Genomic DNA, 21404 nt, shown 5'->3' on the forward strand with positions numbered 1-21404 from the left:
ATCTTCGAATATGTATGAAAATACAGTTATGCATTGTTAATTCATGGTAATTCACAGTGCATTAACTAATGTTAACAAGCACAACTTTTGTTTTAAATAATGCATTAGTAAATGTTGAAATTAACATGAACTAAGACTTATAAATGCTGTAGAAGGATTGTTCTTGCTTAGTTCATGTTAATGAAAGTAGTTGACTAACATTAACTAATGGAACCTTATTCTAAAGTGTTACCCAAATCTTTCTTGGAAAAAGATAAAAAGTAAAAATCATATTGAAATCTTGCAGAGGAAAAAAAAGTGTTACAAGAGATGTCAAACTAGTGTTTTGTAAGAAATTGGTGACAGGGAAAGTCCTTGTACTATACAAAAGTATTTAACCATGTTGCGATTGACCAATAAGAATCAAGTATTTCAAGTTTAAAATACATTTACAACAATGCTATTGGTTATGCCTGATAACACTAAAGTGACCCTCACTTTTAAGTAAATCTTGACAGGTAGATGTCCCCAGACACTTTTTAGCAATTGAGACTCTCCAGCAAGTCGATTTTAGAATTACAATTCACATAAAGTCATATATTTAATCAAATCAGTACTATACAGCTTCCTTTGTCCCAGGAATACCAGCTCAGATCATTCTTTATCTAACCTCCATGCTCCAACAATGGTCAAATGCATTCTCTATACGGCTTTCACATATAGTGCAGGGTTTTTATTGCTGTATTGTTCTACCACTTGACCTATCCATGAATTTAATACAACGGTTCACTTTCTCAGTGTCTATGCAGAGGTCCAATGGATCCCACACACTTTTAAATTCAATAATGTACAAAAACAAAAGTGGACAGAGTAATCCTTCTATGCAACACTATGAAAATATTACTGGTGCAAACACATTCTAGTAATACCTTCATCTATGCATAACTGCAGGCTGATATTTCAGATCTGAGGATGGTATCGCTAGAACCAACAACCCTATCATCTTAGCACCATCTTTGTAATCCTGGTTCTTCAAAGGTGTCCCGTTGGCTGGAGGAAGCAGGTGAAAAAATAGAAGCACGTTGCACTTTAAACTAAGGAGACTTGTTGACTGAAGTTGTTGTCTCGAGGTCAGCCTTCCCTCAGCCCACTAACTTTCAAGAGCAACCAATATGTGTGAGATGCCCCTAGGGACTGCGTTCCACCTCCTTTGAAGCCCCAATTCTGAGCTTGACTGTTTTCTTTGCTGTCATGACTGCTGGCTTCCTACTTGGGCTGACCCTACGGCCCTGGCCTCGGTACATCAGAACACAGACTCGCAAAACACCTTTCCGACATTAACTACAGAGGACTCAGAGGAACGAAAGGCCATGATCCGGTCCTCAAGACACGTATGTTAGATATCGCGAAAGGCGTGTAAACAAACACACGAACAAAAACCATTGGCCTATGGTGTGTGTGACTCAAGATAACTCAACATTTTAAAAGGCAATTTGTTGCGATGTCCACAGTGGGGTACGTTCTTGGTGGATGGCCAAGAGTAACATACTTTGCGATTACAAAGTGTAACAGACTAATAAATAGAGGCCCAGCTGACATAACATGAGGTCAAAGATGAAAGTCAAGTTAGTGGATATGTTCCATATGTCTTGAGCCTACAGTTACACATGACAAACTCATTTGAGCCGGTTAAGAAACCAGTCTTGACCTTAAAAGACTATAATGTGGCCAGAATGGAAGCACTGTGTGCATCTACAGCATCTGTATGCATTCATAAAGGACAAAAGTGAAAAATAATACCATTAATTACTTTATTTAGTTATGTAGAGACCGTACAAAGACTTGTGTGGCATGCAGTTATCAAAAACAGTGTTATCCAACAGTCCTTTGCCGCTGCTCCAGTTTGCGTTTTAGCATGCTGTAGTTTTCCCTGGTCCCTGGAGCGCTGGGATCCAGTCGAAGAGATAGTTCATAGTGCCGCTTTGCTAAGTCTAGTTTTCCCCAACGGTGATACAGAACAGCTGCAAGAGCACAAAAAAAAATGACCCGTCACTTAAATCAAGGGACTGAACAGTACCTCAGCATTGGTCCCCAGTGAATGGGAGAAGAATCATAGCCACTTCGCTTTGTTTATTGATTCAGTTGCATCGATTTATGCCTGTATCGTGTAGCATTGCAGGAGTCAAAACTTGCACAACTGTTTTCTGTGACAATACTGAAGTGCCAGCGGGATTCTGGGAGACTTACCAAGATTGCCATGGCAACTGGCAACGTTTGGGTTGATCTTCAGAGCGTTAAGAAAGAATCCTTCCGACTCCTGAGAGAAAAAGGAACATTGGTTATTATAAAGAAATAGTCGGAGTAACATTTTCATATAAAAGGCAGCATCACATGGAAAAATGTTTGTTTTAACCTTGTACTTTTCTTGTTTCCCAAGGACATTGGCGAGGGAGAACATGATGGTGTGATCTTTTGGCAATATCTTTAATGCTTCCTTTCCAATCAGCTCAGCCTGAGCAAGATTGCCTGTAATGAAATATAACATGAACTGTTACCTTGCTAAGACACAAAATGTTATTATTGCTGATTAAGTTTTGAATGATTACTAAAACTGCTGGGGCTTTTACTTTTTTTAAAATAATTTAGACTTAGATTCTTGGCAGAATTGGCTCTATTTATGTCTACTGCCTACATTTTTCTACTGATATCTTAGAAACTTTAATATTAATATTGCTTTGTCCTATAGAAGGGCACTTCCTCAAGGTTTCATTTTCTTACAATTTCCATACACTGCACTGGAAGTTGAGATGGCCAATAAGGCTAATGCATTCAGGGTGTTCATTACACTGAAAGAGGAACCCAAGTGATATCAATGGACCAGAATACCATAGTGACTTGGGGATGGACTCTTTTGACTTAAGCCTGCAAGTAACCACCTAGCATCCACTCAGAATATCCTAACAAACACCAAGCAAACACAGAGAACCCCAGCAATGTGCTAAAATCACACAGAACACTTAAGTAGCTCTATAGAATAAATGTAAAAAGAACATTTAACAAGCATTCAGAACTAAACTCTTAGATCTATGCCTCTTGCACAGTAGAAATGTGTTTGTTGCATGCCAGAACACTTACATCACTAAAATTAGCCAATTATAAAATAAAATAAATAAAAATAAAACTACAAAGAACTGTGAAAGAGCAAATAGTTTACATTTTTATAAATAGTTCTAAATGTCACAAAAGGACAAGCGTATAGTTGTCATTCTGTGATTTCTGTTGACTGCGCAGAGTGGATTGCTCTGGTGTGTCAGCAGCCTCCAGAAGAGAGTTTTTCAACTCCACACATGGCTGGTTCTTTTAGTTTCCTAATTAGAGGGCAACACAAGGGCTACTGACTTATTGATCTGGATGTCAAAACTCCCTCTGACCACAGACTCAGATAGATCTTCTCTCACCGGCTGGCCCTTAACAAATTCATGAGCTGCTGAGGATTCTTCCTCACTGCTGCAACCTAAACATGACTCATGTTTTATGTTTGCACACTTTCTTGATGTGTTTTCAGTTTAATATTTTAGGGAAAGAACAGCAGTAGAAAGCATCTCCCAATTCACTCTTTGCAATTATTAGCTTATGTTTGGGAGGGTATTTGAGATCAAGTGAGGCTGGAAAATGCAGAGGGAGATGATGGTGATGCCAAGAGTGTTATTTGTTTTGTTTGGTTTTTTGGCAAAGAAAATGGACCGTGCCAAGACTCTCCAGGGAGGGCCAACCTGCCTGGGAGACGCGTTTGAATAAACGGCTTCTGTCAGGGAATCACGCCATTCTCCACACGGCAGGGAAGAGTGGCTTTAAAACAACACACAAGGCTTTTAATACATAAATTTCAAGCATTGCTGATTCTTGCTCTTCCGGTCTAATCATGTTGGGTTCTAATGCCGGCATTTCCTGGAAAGGACATCCTCTATTAATCTTGTAACATCTCTTCAGAATGGAAACTTTTGAAAAAATGTTTCTCAGTATCATAAAAACACAAGCTACAAATATATGCATAACAGTATGGTTTACTGACTGTAATAGGTTTAACCAAAGTTAAAAAAGGCAATTTTTTTATAGGACTGGGCAAGAAAAATGTGCGATAAATGTATGCAATATATGTGCAATTAGTTTGCCAGTGATAAAAATCAAGAAACAATGTAAATAACAGTGATTTTAGTGTATTTCTTAATTATTAATTCCATTTGTTTTTCCAAAGGCAGACATTCATGACAAAATGCTGAAAACGCTGATTCTGTGGTTCATTTGCATCACCCAAAAATGTTCACAAATGTTCCAAAAATGTTTTGTGACATTATTCAAGTATATAAACGCATTTTAAAAACAGTTTTTTATGTTTTATCACCAAGTCTGTTATACTCTCTGAACTATATTGTAGTATGTGCTCTTTATATCACGCAAAGAAAAATATTAAAAGGTAATTTGATCATTTAAGAAAAAGCCAAGTTATCCATCCCTGTAGGGTCTGTGATGAGAGAAGGGGGTGAAGATGGGGTGCAGGAGTTAATTGTTGTAAAGGGTGAACTAATTATGCAGCATGGCCCCATGTGGCAGCGTGCACCTGACGCTCAGCATCTGCAGAATGGAAGTTCACACCTCTCTCTCCCTCTATCTCACACACAGCTATGAGCCACGGCTATACTTGGGACACCAGATGAAAACGACAAGGCGGGAAGATTTGGGAGAAGGCCAAGATCATCTGTTTACCCCCAAGGGCAGGGTCAAGGTCATGTTTAATGAGAACACTCACTCAGTTTAAGCATACATGACTGCCCGTCTGAACATAACAATACAGATCTATACTGTATTACTAAACTGTGATATATGCAAAAGATAATATACAGTCAGCTAACTGCACATTATTCTGCTTATACCACATTATATTGCTTATTATACCATATAAAAGCTAGCCAATCAGATTCAAGTATTTAAGACGACATCTACAGTAATTAAGAGAAGTATATCAGCTGTAAGTACACAAATTTTACACTATTTGTTAAAGTATGCACTAGCCTTTTAATCAATCGTGTTCCGTTTACACCTTACCAGTGTTATCCAACAATATGACCATGTTGTTCCACGCCAGGCTGTGGTCAGGCTTTAGCATGGTGGCGTTCCTCCAGGCGTTCAGCGCGTCAATGCTGCGGTTCAGGTCTGCATACTGGAGATAAAACAGACAAGCACCAATCAAACAACGGCCCAGTGTGCGTCGAGGACAAAGATTCTCCCCAAAAAATTATCATGCCTTACAATTTCATTTTTTTTAAAATACATTTTATTATTTTAAATAGGAGAAGAAGGGCAGAGAAATTATGCAGATTCGAATTAGCATTTTCTGCATAATCAACAAGGCTAAACATGTGAGAAGAAAGTGCATTAATCACTATGGCACATCTTTGATAATAATGCTTTGATAATTCATGGAGTAAAGAAATCAAACCTTCATTAACACTAAAATAGCATGTCACTACACATCATAATGGGCCATATTTAGAGTGGAATAGCCAATTTCTTGCCATAATAAAACCGTTGGTTTGTACACACAGGAAGGATGAACATAATAGCCCAAGACAAAATCACACTAGACATGTTAAAAATCCACACAGTAATACTATTGAAATTGATGTTGAAAACATGGGGTAATTTAATAAGTAGGAAAACATGCTTTAAATGTATTGAATGCTTTATTCAAATTACAGAGAAAACACAGTACTTACCAGACGTCCCAAGTTGTAATAACAGTCTGGGTATTTTTTCCTGAATCGAATTGCATTCCAATAGCTCTGTTCAGCCTCATCAAACTTTTTCAGACTGTTCTGCACAATACCCAAATTCATCCAAGCTGCAGCAAAATCAGGCCTAATCCAAACAAAACAAAACAAAAAATAAAAGAAGGAGGAGGAAAAAAGAAACAGCACAATTGAATAAAGGTTACACAACTACACACAATAAATATGAACTAAAAGTCTTCACTCACTGGATATGAACCGCAGCTGACAGGAGCACTTCAGCTTCCTTTAACTCATTTCTTTCTTTTAATATGTTGCCAAGATTGTTCATGGCATGAACATACTTGGGGTGTAATCTGTAACACGTGTAGAAAAAAGTGAACCCTAACTTATTTCATATAATACACAATAGATCACATGACAGAAGAACTGCCAAAGTGAATATGACAGAATCATGATTTTTTTTTTTTGTACCTCACTGCCTCCCTGTAGTACTTGACTGCAGCACTCTGGTTGCCTCTGTCAGCAAGGTTTTTGCCAACATTATAATGCACCTGTGCAAGGAAGGAAGAAGTTAGAGATCTCATCAAGCTAATGAAGTCACTGGTGTGCAAAACTGGACTGAATACAATTGAGAACAAATATTTGATTTGCTTTTCTGTTATTTTTTATTTAATCATTTAGCTGATGCTTCAAATTCAAACGGGCTCAAAGTGCACTTATTACATGTTCAGTTCCTCTGGAGAAAGCTGAGAGTCTTGCTCAAGGCGTTTTGTGTGCTGACAGATAAGCTGAAGTTATTGAAATGGATTTCACAAATGCAGTGGAGTTAAACTGCAGCATGACGGGGGGAGGTGTGCGGTCTCACCTTGGCGTTCAGTGGGCAGACAGACAGGGCGCTGGTGAAGAGACTCTGTTCAGACCTCCACTGTTGACTGCGCTGTGCAGAGCGAGCCACGTTCACACACAGCAGCGTCAACGTGGCCGCTCTCACCAGCCTCTGCGGTTATCCCACAGACACGAGACGTGAACACAAACTCAATGGAACATTAGTTACAGTGAATTATGGTCTGATGGTGAATATTAGGAGGTGATAAGTGGGAAATTGCTGTAGAACAGGCCACATACCTTGTGTTTCTTCCAGTGGCAGCTACAGTAGCCCACAGCGTAGGCCAGTATGAGGCAGTAGCCCGCTGAGGAGAGGTACAGCACCCGCTCTGCTATCACGAAACCCACCCTGAAGAACAGATTACTGGCTGGCAGGAACGGAATAACCAGCAGTACAAGGCCAAATGTCAGAGTCCTAAAAACACACAGAAAATAATACACCATACACACTGTTTTTTTAAGAAAGGTGTACTTTTATTCAGAAGGAATACATATTAGAGTAAGTAAATATGATTAGATGATTTAATGATGATTGATCCATTAAAATAAATCTTATTGGAGAGTAACATTATGGCAACTGTATACAAATAAATGCCTGAACAACAACCAGGCATTCTTTTACAAACCATCGCACACATTTTTCCATGTTTAGACAAAGCATGTTTTGTTTTGCTGGTCTTACCTTCTTTTATTGCTGTCCTGTGAGCACAGAGCTTGGTATACTAAGCCCATCAGACAGCACCACAGCAAAAGAGGCCAGAAAATCCTCCAATCAGTAGCTGATTTGATCAAAGGTACACAGCCCATTGACCAATCAAAACACAGCCACCAGGGACACAGCAGCAGCCAGGCATTTAAGGAGTAGTAGTAATTATAGTTCACAATCTGAGAAAAGTGGAAAAACAAGTGACTCTAAGGAGTATGTGAAAAATATGACAGTCTGTCTGGGCAAACAATTACTACTAAAACTGTATACTAAATATTAATTTCAGGTTTGACTAGGATTGTAAAATTTTGATTTGTCAGTACTGGTACAATTTCAGCCTCAAAAGGGCCACTAAAAAATCCAAACTGAAAGGACTGCTTACCCTCAAGATGACATTTTCAGCAAAGGATGCTGGGTTATCCACCTCAGTAAAAGACGGAGGCCCAGTTCCCATGATTCTCCACCTCGCGTACAAAAGGAAGGAACCACCAAGAAAGAGAAGAGCTAACCTCATAAGCAAACCACTCCTCACCAACCCACCAATCTGGGTGGAAAAGAGAAAGTATAAATCAATCCAAAGATTGTTTTGGGTCCAAAGAGTGACACCCTATGAATAAGTCACTTACATCAGCTGATTTTCTCCTGGAAAGCAGCTGGTGAGCAAGCTCATAGATATTTAGATTGCAGACCATAAGAATATCATAAGCAGCATTTACTCCCTTAACACACAGAAGAAAAGGACTAAGATATTTTATGGATGACCAAAGCTCTGTATTGTAAAAATAGAAGAGAGATAATGTAACATGTACTGTATTTTCCGGACTATAAGTCACACTTTTTTTCATAGTTTGGCTGGTCCTGCGACTTATAGACAGGTGCGACTTATTTATCAAAATTAATTTGGCATGAACCAAGAGAAATGAACTAAAAATGCATCAAGAGAAGACATGACTGTCTAGAGCCGCCAGAGGGCGCTCTATGTGGCTCAGTGCTCTTGTAGTCTACACTAAGCAACATAGAGCGCCCTCTCGCGGCTGTAGACGATAATGTTTTCTCTTGGTTCTAAATAAATGCAACTTATAGTCCAGTGCGACTTATATATATATATATATATATATATATATGTGTGTTTTTTTCCTCATCATTTTTTGACTGATGCGACTTATACTCCGGTGCGACTTATAGTCCGAAAAATATGGTATGTGCTTATTGCATATGACCTTATTTGACCTGCAGCTCTCTCAAATGTATGGATATTTTCACTCACCAAAACCGTAATGCCTTGCTCCTTGCACAGCATTGCGACAGCACAAAGAAGAATGCTGCCAAATATCCACAATACTGAGAACTTTTTATCACCACCTACAGGGAGAAATTCAAAAATCTCTACACTTAAACTGTATGCTTAATGCAAAGTAAGACATTCAGTGAGATCCTAACATGCAGTGTCTGCACAGAATTAATTCATTACCAACTTGCAACAAGTCCTCAAAAAAGATAAGATTTTAAGCTTCAAATACCAAACAAAGAATCCATAAATGTATCCTTAAACAAGTCCATAAATTAATCATGTGATCTTTTCGATGAATTGGTGGATCCATTTCACAAAAATCTGGTTTATTTGTCCGCAAACTCAGCAATTCAATGATCTGTTTATTAGCCTGTCTAGTGCATCGACTGACCTTGAAATGCTTTGCAGTAAACCAGAAAAGAGAGCTGAAAAAAGAGGGCACATAACAAATCTGCTCTGCCAACAATGCCAGCCACCTACAAGACAGAGAGCCAACAGAGGAGATTATTCAAGATCAACTAAATACTTTTAGAGAGCTAAAAGACACTGTCTCATCAAGCAGTATCAATCTTCAAGTGGGTCACGACCGTGAAATCCACCCCAAGGGCAATCGTTTTTAACGGCAGCTACGTTTTACACCGAAACAAATGAAATCCTGCTTGGACATTAAAGGCAAAAAAACAGTTGCATAAAAACATCCTTCGCCGGCCTTTCGTCTGTGAAATTGCCTGTATTTCTGGCAGTGTCAAATTAACAGTGAAGGCAGGAGGCAGCACTCATTACAGAACTGCAGTCGGCCTTGGCTGGAGTCCTGGGGCCATGTTCTTTGATTCATCCCGTAGGCCCAAGTCAGTGGTCTCTCTGAACCTCACCCCCTCCAAGTCCAGGGCCGGTCTTTCTGAACCTGATTAAAGAACAGCTACCAGAGCATTGGCAGACTCTACCATGCTCGGATGCATCCATGGCAGGGCAAAGCTGTTAATAGCCATGGCTGACTGTAGAGCCCACCTATGCGATGCACACCAGCTGCGTGAAGCTTTCTTCTCCACGGGCCTTGTAATGTATATTTCATGCAACATCAATGAACATTGTGATATGGAGCATTGTAGTCGGAGATTGTTTACCGGGCAGAGACGGCCTGCTGAATCACGTCTTCCCACTCTACTTACACTTTCCGTGTGAACTGGATGTGCAGCAAAGAAGAGCGCAGCCAGGAAGGAAGCTTTTGGAGAAAGACTGAGTTTCGCCCTCTTCCGTCTTGAACCGGGCCGCCAATTAATATTGCAAACACATCGATCATTAACACAGAAATAACACAGTGGAGGGCAACGTTGAGCATGTGGAAGCCAATCGGATGCAGTCCACCAGCCAAGAGGTAGTTGATCCTGCGAAAATAAGTAATAAATCGCAAGGATTAAAACTAACTTTTGACTTGTGCAACAATCACAAATGTTTTTGTATATTTCTGAAACATTAAACAGCAGAGATACGATGGCATACAGAAATCATGGCATTATAAAGCAACTTTATGGTTGAGGCGGTATAACGGGCCATTACTGATGCAAAACGATGTCATTCTCATTAACAGCATGCAGGACATGAATTATGCCCCCTGTATAGATTCCTCACAGTTGCAGTCAAATGCCAGAGACAATTCTAAAACGAGTTTAAAAAAAGGCAATATATGCATCCAATTTTAATGTCAATTATTGTGGCATTCAGTGAGGAAGCACTCGGGGACCTCTTTTGATTTCCCACTGAGAATAAAATTACAAGTCCACACATCTAATACATGCAAAGAGGTTTGACAATATTCACTATAAGCACGTTGGACTATTACCTTGTGTTAATCATCAGTCACACAGCAGTAATTGAAAGAGTCTTTTGTCTTTGTGGTGAACATACCTGAAGGTCAGGACGGTCAGCGGCCGGTAGGATTTGTGACTGGAGTTGCTACTTAAGTTACTTCCCCAAAAGTCATTTTTCCAGATGTTACTCAGTGGAGTGTCAGGATTCAAATCCTATGAAATGAGAGTTACCCTGTTAAGACAATGTATAAATACTGCAAAAAAAGGTGCAAATATCATGTACTATTAAAGTATTGACATGATTTGTGTGTTGAAACCACAAAGCAACAATATGCATGTTTAAATGGGCAGTTTACCTGAAAAGGAAATTCCATAATCATTTACTCAAACAGAATGTCAAAGGTGCTTTTTTCATGCGATGAAACTGAATAGTGACCATGGCCACTCCTTGGTCCCCATCCATTGTCATTGTATGAAAAACTACACTTACTTGTCTTTGAAATGAATGTCAGAATTTAGATTTTTAGGTAAACTATTTCTTTCATAATAAACATGTAAACAAATAAATAAATAACCTAGATTGAGGGTGATACCTTGTTATTGATGATGGCTTCTGAATCATCAAAGACAAAGTCCCCATCATAGCTGTTTATGAAACAGATCAGGGCAACAAAGGCAGTGACCAGCCGGGAGTGCAAGGGTCCCAGTTTTGGCAGGGGGATGTGATGATCCCAGTAAGGCTCAGAAAGCACCATCTTTCATGTGGTTTTTGTTCATTCTGACCCACCACTGTGTTGCAGAACAAAGAAAGCAGGTGGAACGTTAAAACAGCAAGCTAACACTCCAAAAATAAGACTTCAAAAATAAGAAGCAAACATCTTGCGAGAAAGGCGCATGCACTGCAACATACCTAGAGTATGCACTACAGAGATTTGTTAGAAAAGGCGGTGTGACATCTCAGCACAGTTGCATGCTTTGCTGCATAGCTGTACACACAGATGTATGCAATGCATAGCAACCGGCTGTTAAAGCGAGCAAAGGATACGAAACCATTCACGCTTTCTACGTTGTCTATTCATATATTTTGCTCGCGCGACAATGACGACCGTCAAAACACGATTCACAAATAATAATAATATTAGCGTGCACTGACGTCAATAACTGTATTCCCGTCGACGAGTAAGATTTACAATCTGTTGAAGACGAGCAATACAAGCTTTAAATCGCCGGTGTCAAATAAATACGAAAAATAGAAAATACAGGCTTAATACGTGGCTAAACGATGGCTGATCCCTGTACGAGCCTCTCGTCTGTACTTCCTGCTAGCGCGCGAAGAATAGCCCGACCGTGTGACGTCACGTGACCTGAGCCAGCCGACTGGATATAATGTGAGGAAAAACTGCACAGTTGATGGCATGACAGGAAATGTCAAGCAGTGAATTGTGATTGTATGCTTTATCTAAAAAATAAAATAAAAAACATAAAAAGCCAAGATACTGTGCAAGGTTAATTGTTAACAATAGGCCGCTACATAATGTAAATGCTTACTGTAAGTTAACTTTATAAACATATGAGCCCAAGATGGCAGTCAAAAGTGACATGGTGGATCAGCATGTGATCCAGCAATCCAAACTGAAGGTATACGAGTTGAGAAATTAAATTTAAGAGTGCACCCTTAAATTTGTTCAAAATAAGCAAATAATACAAATAAGCATCGAAAAGGATGAAAAGATAAACATTTGGAAGCAGCAGCAGAAAGTTAACAAACTACTTGCATCCATAGAGGTGTCACTATTAAGAACAGTAGGCTAGAAATTTAGCATCATCCAAGCATCACTTGCTCATCACTGGATCCTGGTGCCATCCAAGTCAATAAACGTCTCGAGAGAAATGAAAAGCTTCATGTTTGTGAGAAATAAATCCATCATTAAGCCATTTAAACTTTAAACCATCACTTCTTCCCCAAGTCTGTCTAAAGTTGTCCATCAACATATTTGTTTAGAATTTATTTTAGATCTAGTTTAGATTTGATATCTGCACATTTCTCTCCTGAGTTTAGATCTAGTTTAGATTTGATATCTGCACATTTCTCTCCTGATTCATTTTTGTTTTGTTTTGTTTTGTTTTCCTATAGAAAGCAACATTATGGATAGAAGACTTTTATTTAAGCTGGAAGCAATGATTTAAAGTTAAAACGCTCTTAAATATGGATTTGTTATGACATACAGCTTTTCACTTTACAAGACTTTAATTGATAGATTTGAGTCATGTGGATTACTTGTAAATTGTTGCGATGTTTTATTAGCTGTTTGGACTCTCATTCTGATGGCGCCCGTTCACTGCAGAGGATCCTTTAGTGAGCAAAGATGAAATGCTGCATTTCTCCAAATCTGATGAAAAACAAATTCTTCTATTTTCTGCGTGGCCTGAGGATGAGTACATTTTCCTCAAATTTGAATTTTGGGATTAACTATTTCTTTAAAAACCATATATAGTATGATAATGCAACTGTATGAGTCATACAGTGGTGCCCATCACAGGGATCACAGGAATCTTGGGATTACATCAAAACAGTTTCAAGAAAAAAGAAAAACAACAACTCTTGGCTCATCCAAAAACAAACTCCAGTTTATATATTTATAGAGTATGTATATATACTGCTATTCTGAAGGATCTGGAGAGATTCTGGATGAAGGAATGTCTCTGATCTTTTTGTCAAGTGTTCTCCAAACTCATCAGGGATTATAGGAGAAAACTCAGAAGTTATTTTGGGGAAAAGACATTGCAATTATAGGGTGCCAATAGCTGTGGCTAACGTGAACTAGGGAAAACATTTATTTCATAATGTGAGTTTCCCCACTATCCATTGTTTTAGTTCAGTGAAAGGTTAGAATGAAAGATCAAAAGGATAAAACATTAAAAGTTTATTTTCACAGCCACCTTTGCTCATATTTACCAAGGGGGTAGGCAGCACTGTACAATTAGAATTCCAAAGCTTATGCAAGATGTTTGGATTTGGAACTGGATATAGGCCACAAACTAGGCTTATCTAGAGTCACTTGCCATTTTATAATTTCCACCCTTGATCATCCTGTTGTGTTTACCTTAGAAAATACACCCTGAATGGGCACACCATGTGCCTGTTGAGATTTCAACTACAATAGTGACAACTGTCATAATGATGATTGTCCGACTTCTCTTGAACCGCTGACACATCACAACTCACTCAGCAACACAAATAGCACTGTGGCCAGTCCTCCACCAGTCCCGATCTCCATGAGAGATGACATCACAGAGATTAGCTGTAGCTGTCTGATTCCTGGTACAAACATTTCAAACACAAACACTCGCACCAGTGGCAGAGCTTTGCACTATCAATAGGGGCTTTGAGCGTTCAGTGAAACCGTTCCCTTGTTCCCCTATGGTGTGATGATACATTGTAAGAGCCGTGAATGGAACTGTCCAGTCATATTGCTGCCATAATTCAAAGAGGGTAACAGCCCTGAAACTCCTTAAGTTAACAGAAATCAGTTATCTGAGTTAGCACAGAGATTTTAGAAGCTGAGTAGTGACGACCTGTTGCAATCTCCTGTCTCTTAGGAGAGTCCGGAGAAGCGTTCTTCCTCCACGGGCTTCAAAATGAGGTAAGAACTCTCTGTGTTTTCTTAGTTTGCTGTCCTGCTGTTCCAAGCTCCAATCTTTTCCCCTCTTCCAGCTTTGTAATTCACTTTAATGAAAGAATGTGCAGTTATAGTGGTGATTGATTTAGTCGGATGCAGAACATTTACACAATAATGTGCTCTATTACCTGCTTAATGAATTGCCTCTGTCCCGTTTGTACTGTCATAGAATGGAGATCACATCCTGTCTAATTACCCCACAACGAATAACCTTATTTAACATTGCAGTTGTCACACATATATGATTATCATGAACAATTTGCGGCCTAAATAAATGTATGAATTTGGATCCCCCACAGATCCAATCTAATCCAGTAAACTCGTTGTCCTGCGTGTTTCTCATATCAAGAGTATTGTGTATACTTTACAGTAACTTTGTTATCTTACCTGAAAGACCACAGTGATACACCATTGGGTGCAAAGCAAAAAAAAAATATTGTCTTATAATTTTTTAAATTTTGAGCAGACATAACAAAGTATCTTTCTCTGTTGATCTCTGAACAATTGAATTGATTAAAATTAATTTCAGCTGTTGTTATTGATAAATGTATCAAGCTAGACTAAAGAGTTTTTTTAAGAGCAATGCCTATTTAATAGATGTATAAATATGATCAATATAGCAAAAGATCAACAATGTTTGTAAAATTTACGTGTATAAAATCTTCTTTTCTTACAACATTACAAAATATATAATACTTCTATCTATTTTAAAAGGACATTATTAAACACAATTTTAAAAAGTTGCATTCAGATATGTATATTATTACTATTATATTATTATTATTACTTTAGTATATAGAAATAGTTGAGTGATGTTAATCAAGTGACATGTATGGTGTCCATATTCTGAATTTGTGCTCTGCTTTTATCCCATCCAAGTGAAATCTCTGAATGCTTGAGACTTTAAAATCAATCAGAGAATTGTGTAAATAAAATCATAGACATAACTGTCTGGAGCTACAATTGTAATAAGTAAATTATACAATTGAATTACAATTTATTTATGCATTTACTTTTTATAAATGTATTAAGTTCTATTTAGACCCCTATAGTAGGTGTTTTATAATATTTGAGGGAGGGGGCACAACAATGCAATCCTGCTTAGGGCACCCATTTGGCCAGCAGCGGCCCTGGAAATATGTACTAGCAAAACCATACATTTATAGTTTGTAAAATACGTGCGGGTGTCTATGGAAGTAGCAATAAACCTTACAAATATAATCTGATGGCATGTTTTATTAATGTTGTGTAGATAACGTTTAATCTGCTCTTCTCCCAGTTTACCGAGACATACTTTAACGTCTTTTGGGAAGAGAGGATGAATATACGTGTTGTAAATCCCATAGCTCAGATTCAGCGCGAAAGTAACATGGTGGCACCCCTCACCTGGTATAGATCAGCTAACACGGTCATTATAAAAGTGTTTAAACTACCAAATACATTTACTTGCGCATATAATATAATAATACATCATAGTGAGTATGTTTATTAATATATATAAAAAAAAAAGGAAAAACAAAATAAAAGCCATCCATGTATCATACAGTCCTGTGTCACATGACAAGCATAACACGTCACCATGGGAACAAATAGGCTATACATTCATTACCAAAAAACGGTTGCCTAAAACAAACCCCCTCTGGGGGCTCAGCCAGGATATTTTAAACTCATACGTGAAAGGGTTTAATATAAATGAATGCACTTTCATATAGCACAGCTGTTTTCACTAACAAGCATAAAGTTAATAAAATAAGTTACTTTGTAATGTTTAGTTGCGGAAAAGGTTTGTGGGCCATGACATTGCGTGATATCCAGCCATTTCCTCACTTTCATGCCATTTGACCCTGACCTTTCCTTTCTTTTATCATTGCATGTACCGTCAGATTGCAAAAAAATCAATGTCTGTCACACTTTCTGGGATCACAAAGACATTAGATCTCCATGTTTCTGATGACTTGTCTGTCACTTTGCATTTGGGCCATTGGCTCTGGAGCGGTCAGGAGACAGGGGAGGAGCCCCTCATAAAGATTTCCCCCTCATATAAATACCAAAGTGCTGCAACCAGCCAAGTGAATATTAAATCCATATTTCATGCATTTTGCATATGGGGCCAATTAATCAGTGACCGGAAAAAAATCTGAGGCAGACAAAACACTGAAATGCAGCTAAATGATTTGAAGGGGGTGTCTGCATTAAGTAAATGGTCATGGGAACAATATGAAAGTGTTTAAATTAGCTTACCAACAGCGAAAATAATGTCAAATGCAGATGTGTAACTAATAAAATATTTTTCTTATTATTATTATTATTATTATTATCACAAAAGCACTATAACAATTCATAAATTATTTTTTTTTTAAAATACAATTATTCTTGTAATAATGTATACTGTAGTGAAATAATGTTCATTGTTTTTGTAGATGAAGTGAAAATGTCTCTGAGGGGCCGTCAAGGGCCTCCTAAACTGGAGCGACTGGAGTCAGTCATGAGTCAGTTCTCTGGCAGCTTGGACCAAGATGACCTACAAGACGACCCAGAGGAGCTGGATTTAAGTGGCCATACTGACCTCTGTGGAGGTAAAACTGCTCGGTACTGTGTCCTTGCTTTCATCAGTGACCTCTCAGCATAATGCTGTAGATGCTGTATGTCAGAAGGAAAGTGAATCAGATGTCTGTATATTGAACTTTGAGATGCTGGAGCAGTGTAGTGCAATAGAAACCCACAGCCGATACTTCAACTCTTTTCTACAAGTCACTTCTAGATAAAAATATAAAACATTATTTTATTTCATTCATGGTAAATATAAATGTATCTAATAACTATAAAATTAAAATTTGACTCAACAGCACCTAAGTGAATTTAGGCTAAGTAATCCTGAATTCCAGTGTTTAGTTAATGCTAGATAAATCCAAGTTTTGTGTATACTGTATTTTAACATCACAGATTTTGGTAACAGTGTTGCAAAATTGCAAACCTCATATAAAATAAATAGAAAATCCAGGTCATATAATATTTATTTTGACCTCCTGGGGTTGACGATCAATTTTTGTCCTGAATGTTAATCTCCTCACTGACCATATGCTGAAAAAGATTCAAGCTCTGTTTTGTACCTGTTCACAGAAAGTGCAACTTATACTCACCGCTAAAGCAGTGCGTTCATTAATATTACCAGGTACAAACATGTTAATTTCAACAGGTTAAAGTATATCATTAATCTGATGCAGGAGCAGATTTAGCTTTGAGAAACTCAAGCGCACACACACCATATACACCTCCAGCTGGAGTCTTCAATCGCTATCCTGCTGACAATCAAATGGAGCCTCTCCATGACATTACTGCTCAACTTCAAAAGATGAAAAGCCAAACAAACTATTTCTAAAGTAGCTGTACTTTAGATTGCTAAGATGTTATCAGCCATTTAAAAATACAAGGCCAGCATGAGTCTGAATGATTACCACACCATCAAGGTGTGTGTCAGTGTTTTCTCATTGATCTCCCTTGAGATATGATCAATAACCTTTCGTATATTATGATTGTTTTCAGAACCAAGGAACATATCCTTCCAAGCAATATACAGCTTTCTTCCATTCAAGTCCCTGGATGGTGTTATATTTCTTGAAGAAGTGCCAATCCAAGTACAGGTGACAGAGGTGGAGCGATTCACATCTACCAGGGTAAAAAAAAGAAAGAAATGGGATCACAAATGAATCACTTGCACATTTCTTCACACACTTAAGATGTTCTTAAACAATATTTAGAACTATAATGCTGTTATGGATAAATATATGATATGATAAAAACAATAGTATGGAGTATTTTAATGTTTATGTATACATATGTAACATGCATCATGATTAGATATCTGTACATTATATTCAATCAGTTTTGTTTCTTGAAATGATCCACTCAAAGGTTGCTGAATCCAACCTGTATACGATAGAGTTGAGCCATGGAGATTTCAAGTGGAAAATCAAGCGTCGTTTTAGCATTTCCAGGCACTTCATCAGGAGCTGCTCAAATTCAGGGCCCTCTTAAAAATACCCCTGCCAAGCCGAATGTAAGATGTGCTTTACTAATTTCATCTCTGTATGCACACATTCTCTCACAAACACGCCACAAGCCTTGAACACACAGTCCGCCCCATAGCTTTTCTGTGCCGCTGAGTGTTTTCATTTTTCAGTTGGGTGTACTCAATTTGTCCCAGATGTATTCTTGTTAGCACCCCTGAGCCCTACGCAAAGCCTTTTCTCCAGCCTCACTGCACTGTTACCTCTCAGTTAATCAAATCAGAGGTGCTTTCATGGACACACACCCAAATCTTGCCAAATATTGACAGTCAGGTTTCCTCTTTTTGACAGTCACTCAGTCAGAAGGAGGTCATTTAAAGGCCGTAAACTGTTTCATGGAGAACACATCCCAACGTTACCACGAAGACCCGATGCCCTCGTCAAGGAGGAACAGCTCATTAGCAGAAAAGTTACATTGTTTATTTTCAGTTCAGTCAATATTGCTATACTGCTCATATGTAAATGTAAAATACCATATAGAGTAAAAGTTGACTTCAAAAAGATTGCTTAATTTAGTTTATGCCGTAATTGCTGTATTTGTATTTAAACATGCTTATTTCAGTGTTTCAATCTTTGTTTTGTTCTTACAGCTGCAACTTGAGGACTATCTGAGGAATATATTGAAAAGGCATTTATATAGGACACATCCTGCAACTGTAAGTCACAACTGTGTGAAAAGTAATTTTGCAGTACCATGTGATGGTAATATAATGAAATAATCAAACAGCATAAAAAAATAGGGTTATCATTATGCTACCATGCCCAAAATAGCATGGTCCTTTCTGTTAGTGCATAATAAGGACATAATGACTGTATAACCAATTTTTATTCACAATTTATTTCTAATATAATCTATCTGTGCAATGCTATTGTCTGGGAATCGTTCTAGTGTAAAAAAAAAAAAATGTTCAGTTACCATTGTGTCACATGATGGCAGAATGAAGGTTCTGGAAGAAACTCTACCTGCTGTGTCTCCACTCATTAAAACCGTCTCTTTTGTAGAGAACGCCTCTGAGAGGTGATTCCACACTTAGCTTAGTGCTTCACAGGCTAATTCTCTGACAGTCACATAATTAGCATTCGTTTGCAGGGCTAATTAAAGACTACCTGTACCCCGAAACATTCGCCCCCTGCCTCAAATTTCACCTCACACTTTGCTTTCTAATTATTAAGGTAGAACTGGACTGTACAAAGCAGATGCCAATTATTACTTCATTTTAGTCACCATAACTAAAATGTTTAAAAGATATATTAAATTATGATATTTTGGAAGTAACTGGTGTGTGGCTCATATACATTTCCCACAAAGCTGGATTGAGGCTTACTGATGCAAACTGAATTTTATTTCAGCTGGAATTTCTGGAAGTGAGTCAGATCTCATTTATTCAGGATCTCGGACCAAAAGGAATGTAAGAATCTACATATAGTAAAGTAAAATATATATTAAAAAAATGGCTTGATTTGTGTTTGTACATTTATATGTGTATATGCCTTGACAAAAGTGAAGGTCTGATCTTAAAGAAATCAGGAGGAAACACATTCCCTGTGTGTTACTGGTGCGGATCCAACAGTGTCTGTTACCGGTGGTCCAAAAGGTGAGAACTGTTTTACATGTTACACTCAGGAAATCATAATACTGTGTTGAAAACTGTAACTTTCTACACGATTTGTGGACATAATATCTTTCTGAGAAAAACAGTTTAATCAGTAGTGCGTGATCTTCATCTCATGGTTTCACAAGTAAGAACACCAAGCCCTGAAATGAATATTGGTGAATAACAGATGCTGATGTTGAACTACCTTCATCTTTGCGGATAGGAGTGTTATTGTTTTTTTTTTTGACAAGCAGCTACAGTAACATAACTCTTACACAATTGAATTTTTCTCCTCGGATTGCGACCTTGCTGAGCCTTTGGGTCATGGCATGTCTTCTTTTTCGGTTGTTTACTTATTTAGGTTATTATGATGTTTTCCCAAAGCTGATAGAATGGCTCTCCCCCTTGTCCCAGCTCTCATGTGGTGACTGCTTCATCTTTCAGATGGCTGGTGGTAAAAGACTCCTTTGTTCTCTACATGAGGCCAGAGGATGGCCAAGTAGGCACGGTGATTCTGTACGATAAGGGATTTCACATCAAAATAGGGACCCGGGAGACCGGAGTCAGGCATGGAGTCACGATTGAGAATCTTTGCAGGCAGGTTGAGAAAAATGTGTTTTATATTTCAGCTATTTCATCATGCAATTACCGTTATTGAACATGCTTTCAAAAGCTTCATATGTGTATTTTCAGTATTCTGTAAGTCTTGTCTTAATAAAGATAATAGTAAGTTCAATAAATTGGTCTTGTTTAAGAAGGATGATTAGATTTTTACTGGAAAACGAGACAAAAGTGAATTTTTTGTTTTGTTTTGTAATGACAAAAACAAGTATTAATCAACATTTTTGTTTTTTGGACAGGGCGCTTACTATCAAGTGCTCCACGTATAGGCAGGCTCGTTGGTGGGGGCACTCAATAGACGAGTTTTCTCAAATGTTTGGACAGGACTTTCTGAGGGAAAACCGCCATGGGTCTTTCACCCCTGTTAGAGAAAACACTTCATCTAAATGGTAAGAAAACCTGCTGTCATATTAATTATTTAAATATATTGTGATAACCCAATTAAAACTATAGAAGACATAATTCTTTCTTTCTAAATATATTTAAATAGTACAATATTTTCAGTTTAAAATATTATAGGAATCTTCAATTCAATTCAGCTAGTCCTCATTCTTTGTTCTTTTTGTGTGAGCAACACTTACTAGAACGTCTTCTCTTAAATCTCTGTGAAGTAGCCTGACACAGTTCTTAAATGAAATTCCCTGTGCTCCTTTTGAAGGTTTGTCAACGCAGCTGGATACTTTGATGCCATAGCTGATGCCCTGGAAGGAGCAAAGGAGGAAATCTTCATCACAGCCTGGTGGTACAGATTAACATCAGCTTCAATTACTCCCCATGTACCTCGCTTTTACAACTCTGTGAGCGCTTATGGCGCACATTTTAATGTACCATATTATGTACCACTGCGACGTCAGTTTGATTTTCTCAACGTTGGACTGAGATGTTTTATAAAAGGAGAAAAATACATGACTGGTTTTGTAGTACAGTGGTTTCATTGGCTTTTTAGCAATACCTACTGACCCAAACAAGTATACATTTTTTAA

General features: G+C 38.0%; 2 protein-coding genes and 2 long non-coding RNA genes across 4 annotated transcripts in view; 3 read left to right on the forward strand and 1 right to left on the reverse strand.

Annotated features, from left to right (window-relative positions):
* Positions 1-1776: 1776 nt before the first annotated feature.
* Positions 1777-11803, reverse strand: LOC113108831 (transmembrane and TPR repeat-containing protein 4-like). Its single transcript, XM_026272160.1, is given in 19 exon segments — positions 1777-2000; positions 2227-2296; positions 2393-2505; positions 5083-5197; positions 5754-5895; positions 6014-6121; positions 6240-6319; positions 6634-6765; positions 6894-7068; positions 7336-7538; positions 7742-7903; positions 7986-8078; positions 8627-8721; positions 9042-9126; positions 9820-9896; positions 9899-10035; positions 10556-10671; positions 11052-11247; positions 11369-11803. Coding segments are annotated over 18 exon segments (2214 nt in total). The 5' UTR covers positions 11214-11247; positions 11369-11803; the 3' UTR covers positions 1777-1851.
* Positions 11804-13525: 1722 nt separating this feature from the next.
* Positions 13526-17814, forward strand: LOC113109373 (uncharacterized). The gene is made up of 3 exons (XR_003292949.1): positions 13526-14102; positions 16559-16714; positions 17682-17814. It is a non-coding gene; the product is annotated as an uncharacterized LOC113109373 (long non-coding RNA).
* Positions 17815-18123: 309 nt separating this feature from the next.
* On the forward strand, positions 18124-18842 carry LOC113109374 (uncharacterized). Its single transcript, XR_003292950.1, has 3 exons — positions 18124-18195; positions 18497-18614; positions 18796-18842. It is a non-coding gene; the product is annotated as an uncharacterized LOC113109374 (long non-coding RNA).
* A 7-nt stretch (positions 18843-18849) lies between these two features.
* LOC113108073 (phospholipase D1-like) overlaps positions 18850-21404 on the forward strand; it is a 5043-nt gene continuing 2488 nt past the window's right edge. Inside the window, exons 1-6 of the mRNA XM_026270893.1 lie at positions 18850-18861; positions 19556-19614; positions 19708-19800; positions 20245-20397; positions 20661-20810; positions 21080-21218. Coding sequence (XP_026126678.1) covers positions 20279-20397; positions 20661-20810; positions 21080-21218 — 408 coding nt within the window. The 5' untranslated portion in view covers positions 18850-18861; positions 19556-19614; positions 19708-19800; positions 20245-20278. The remainder of the gene's footprint in view (positions 18862-19555; positions 19615-19707; positions 19801-20244; positions 20398-20660; positions 20811-21079; positions 21219-21404) is intronic.

The sequence above is a fragment of the Carassius auratus genome, chromosome 9 (genome assembly GCF_003368295.1).
Source record: "Carassius auratus strain Wakin chromosome 9, ASM336829v1, whole genome shotgun sequence".
NCBI lineage: Eukaryota > Metazoa > Chordata > Actinopteri > Cypriniformes > Cyprinidae > Carassius > Carassius auratus.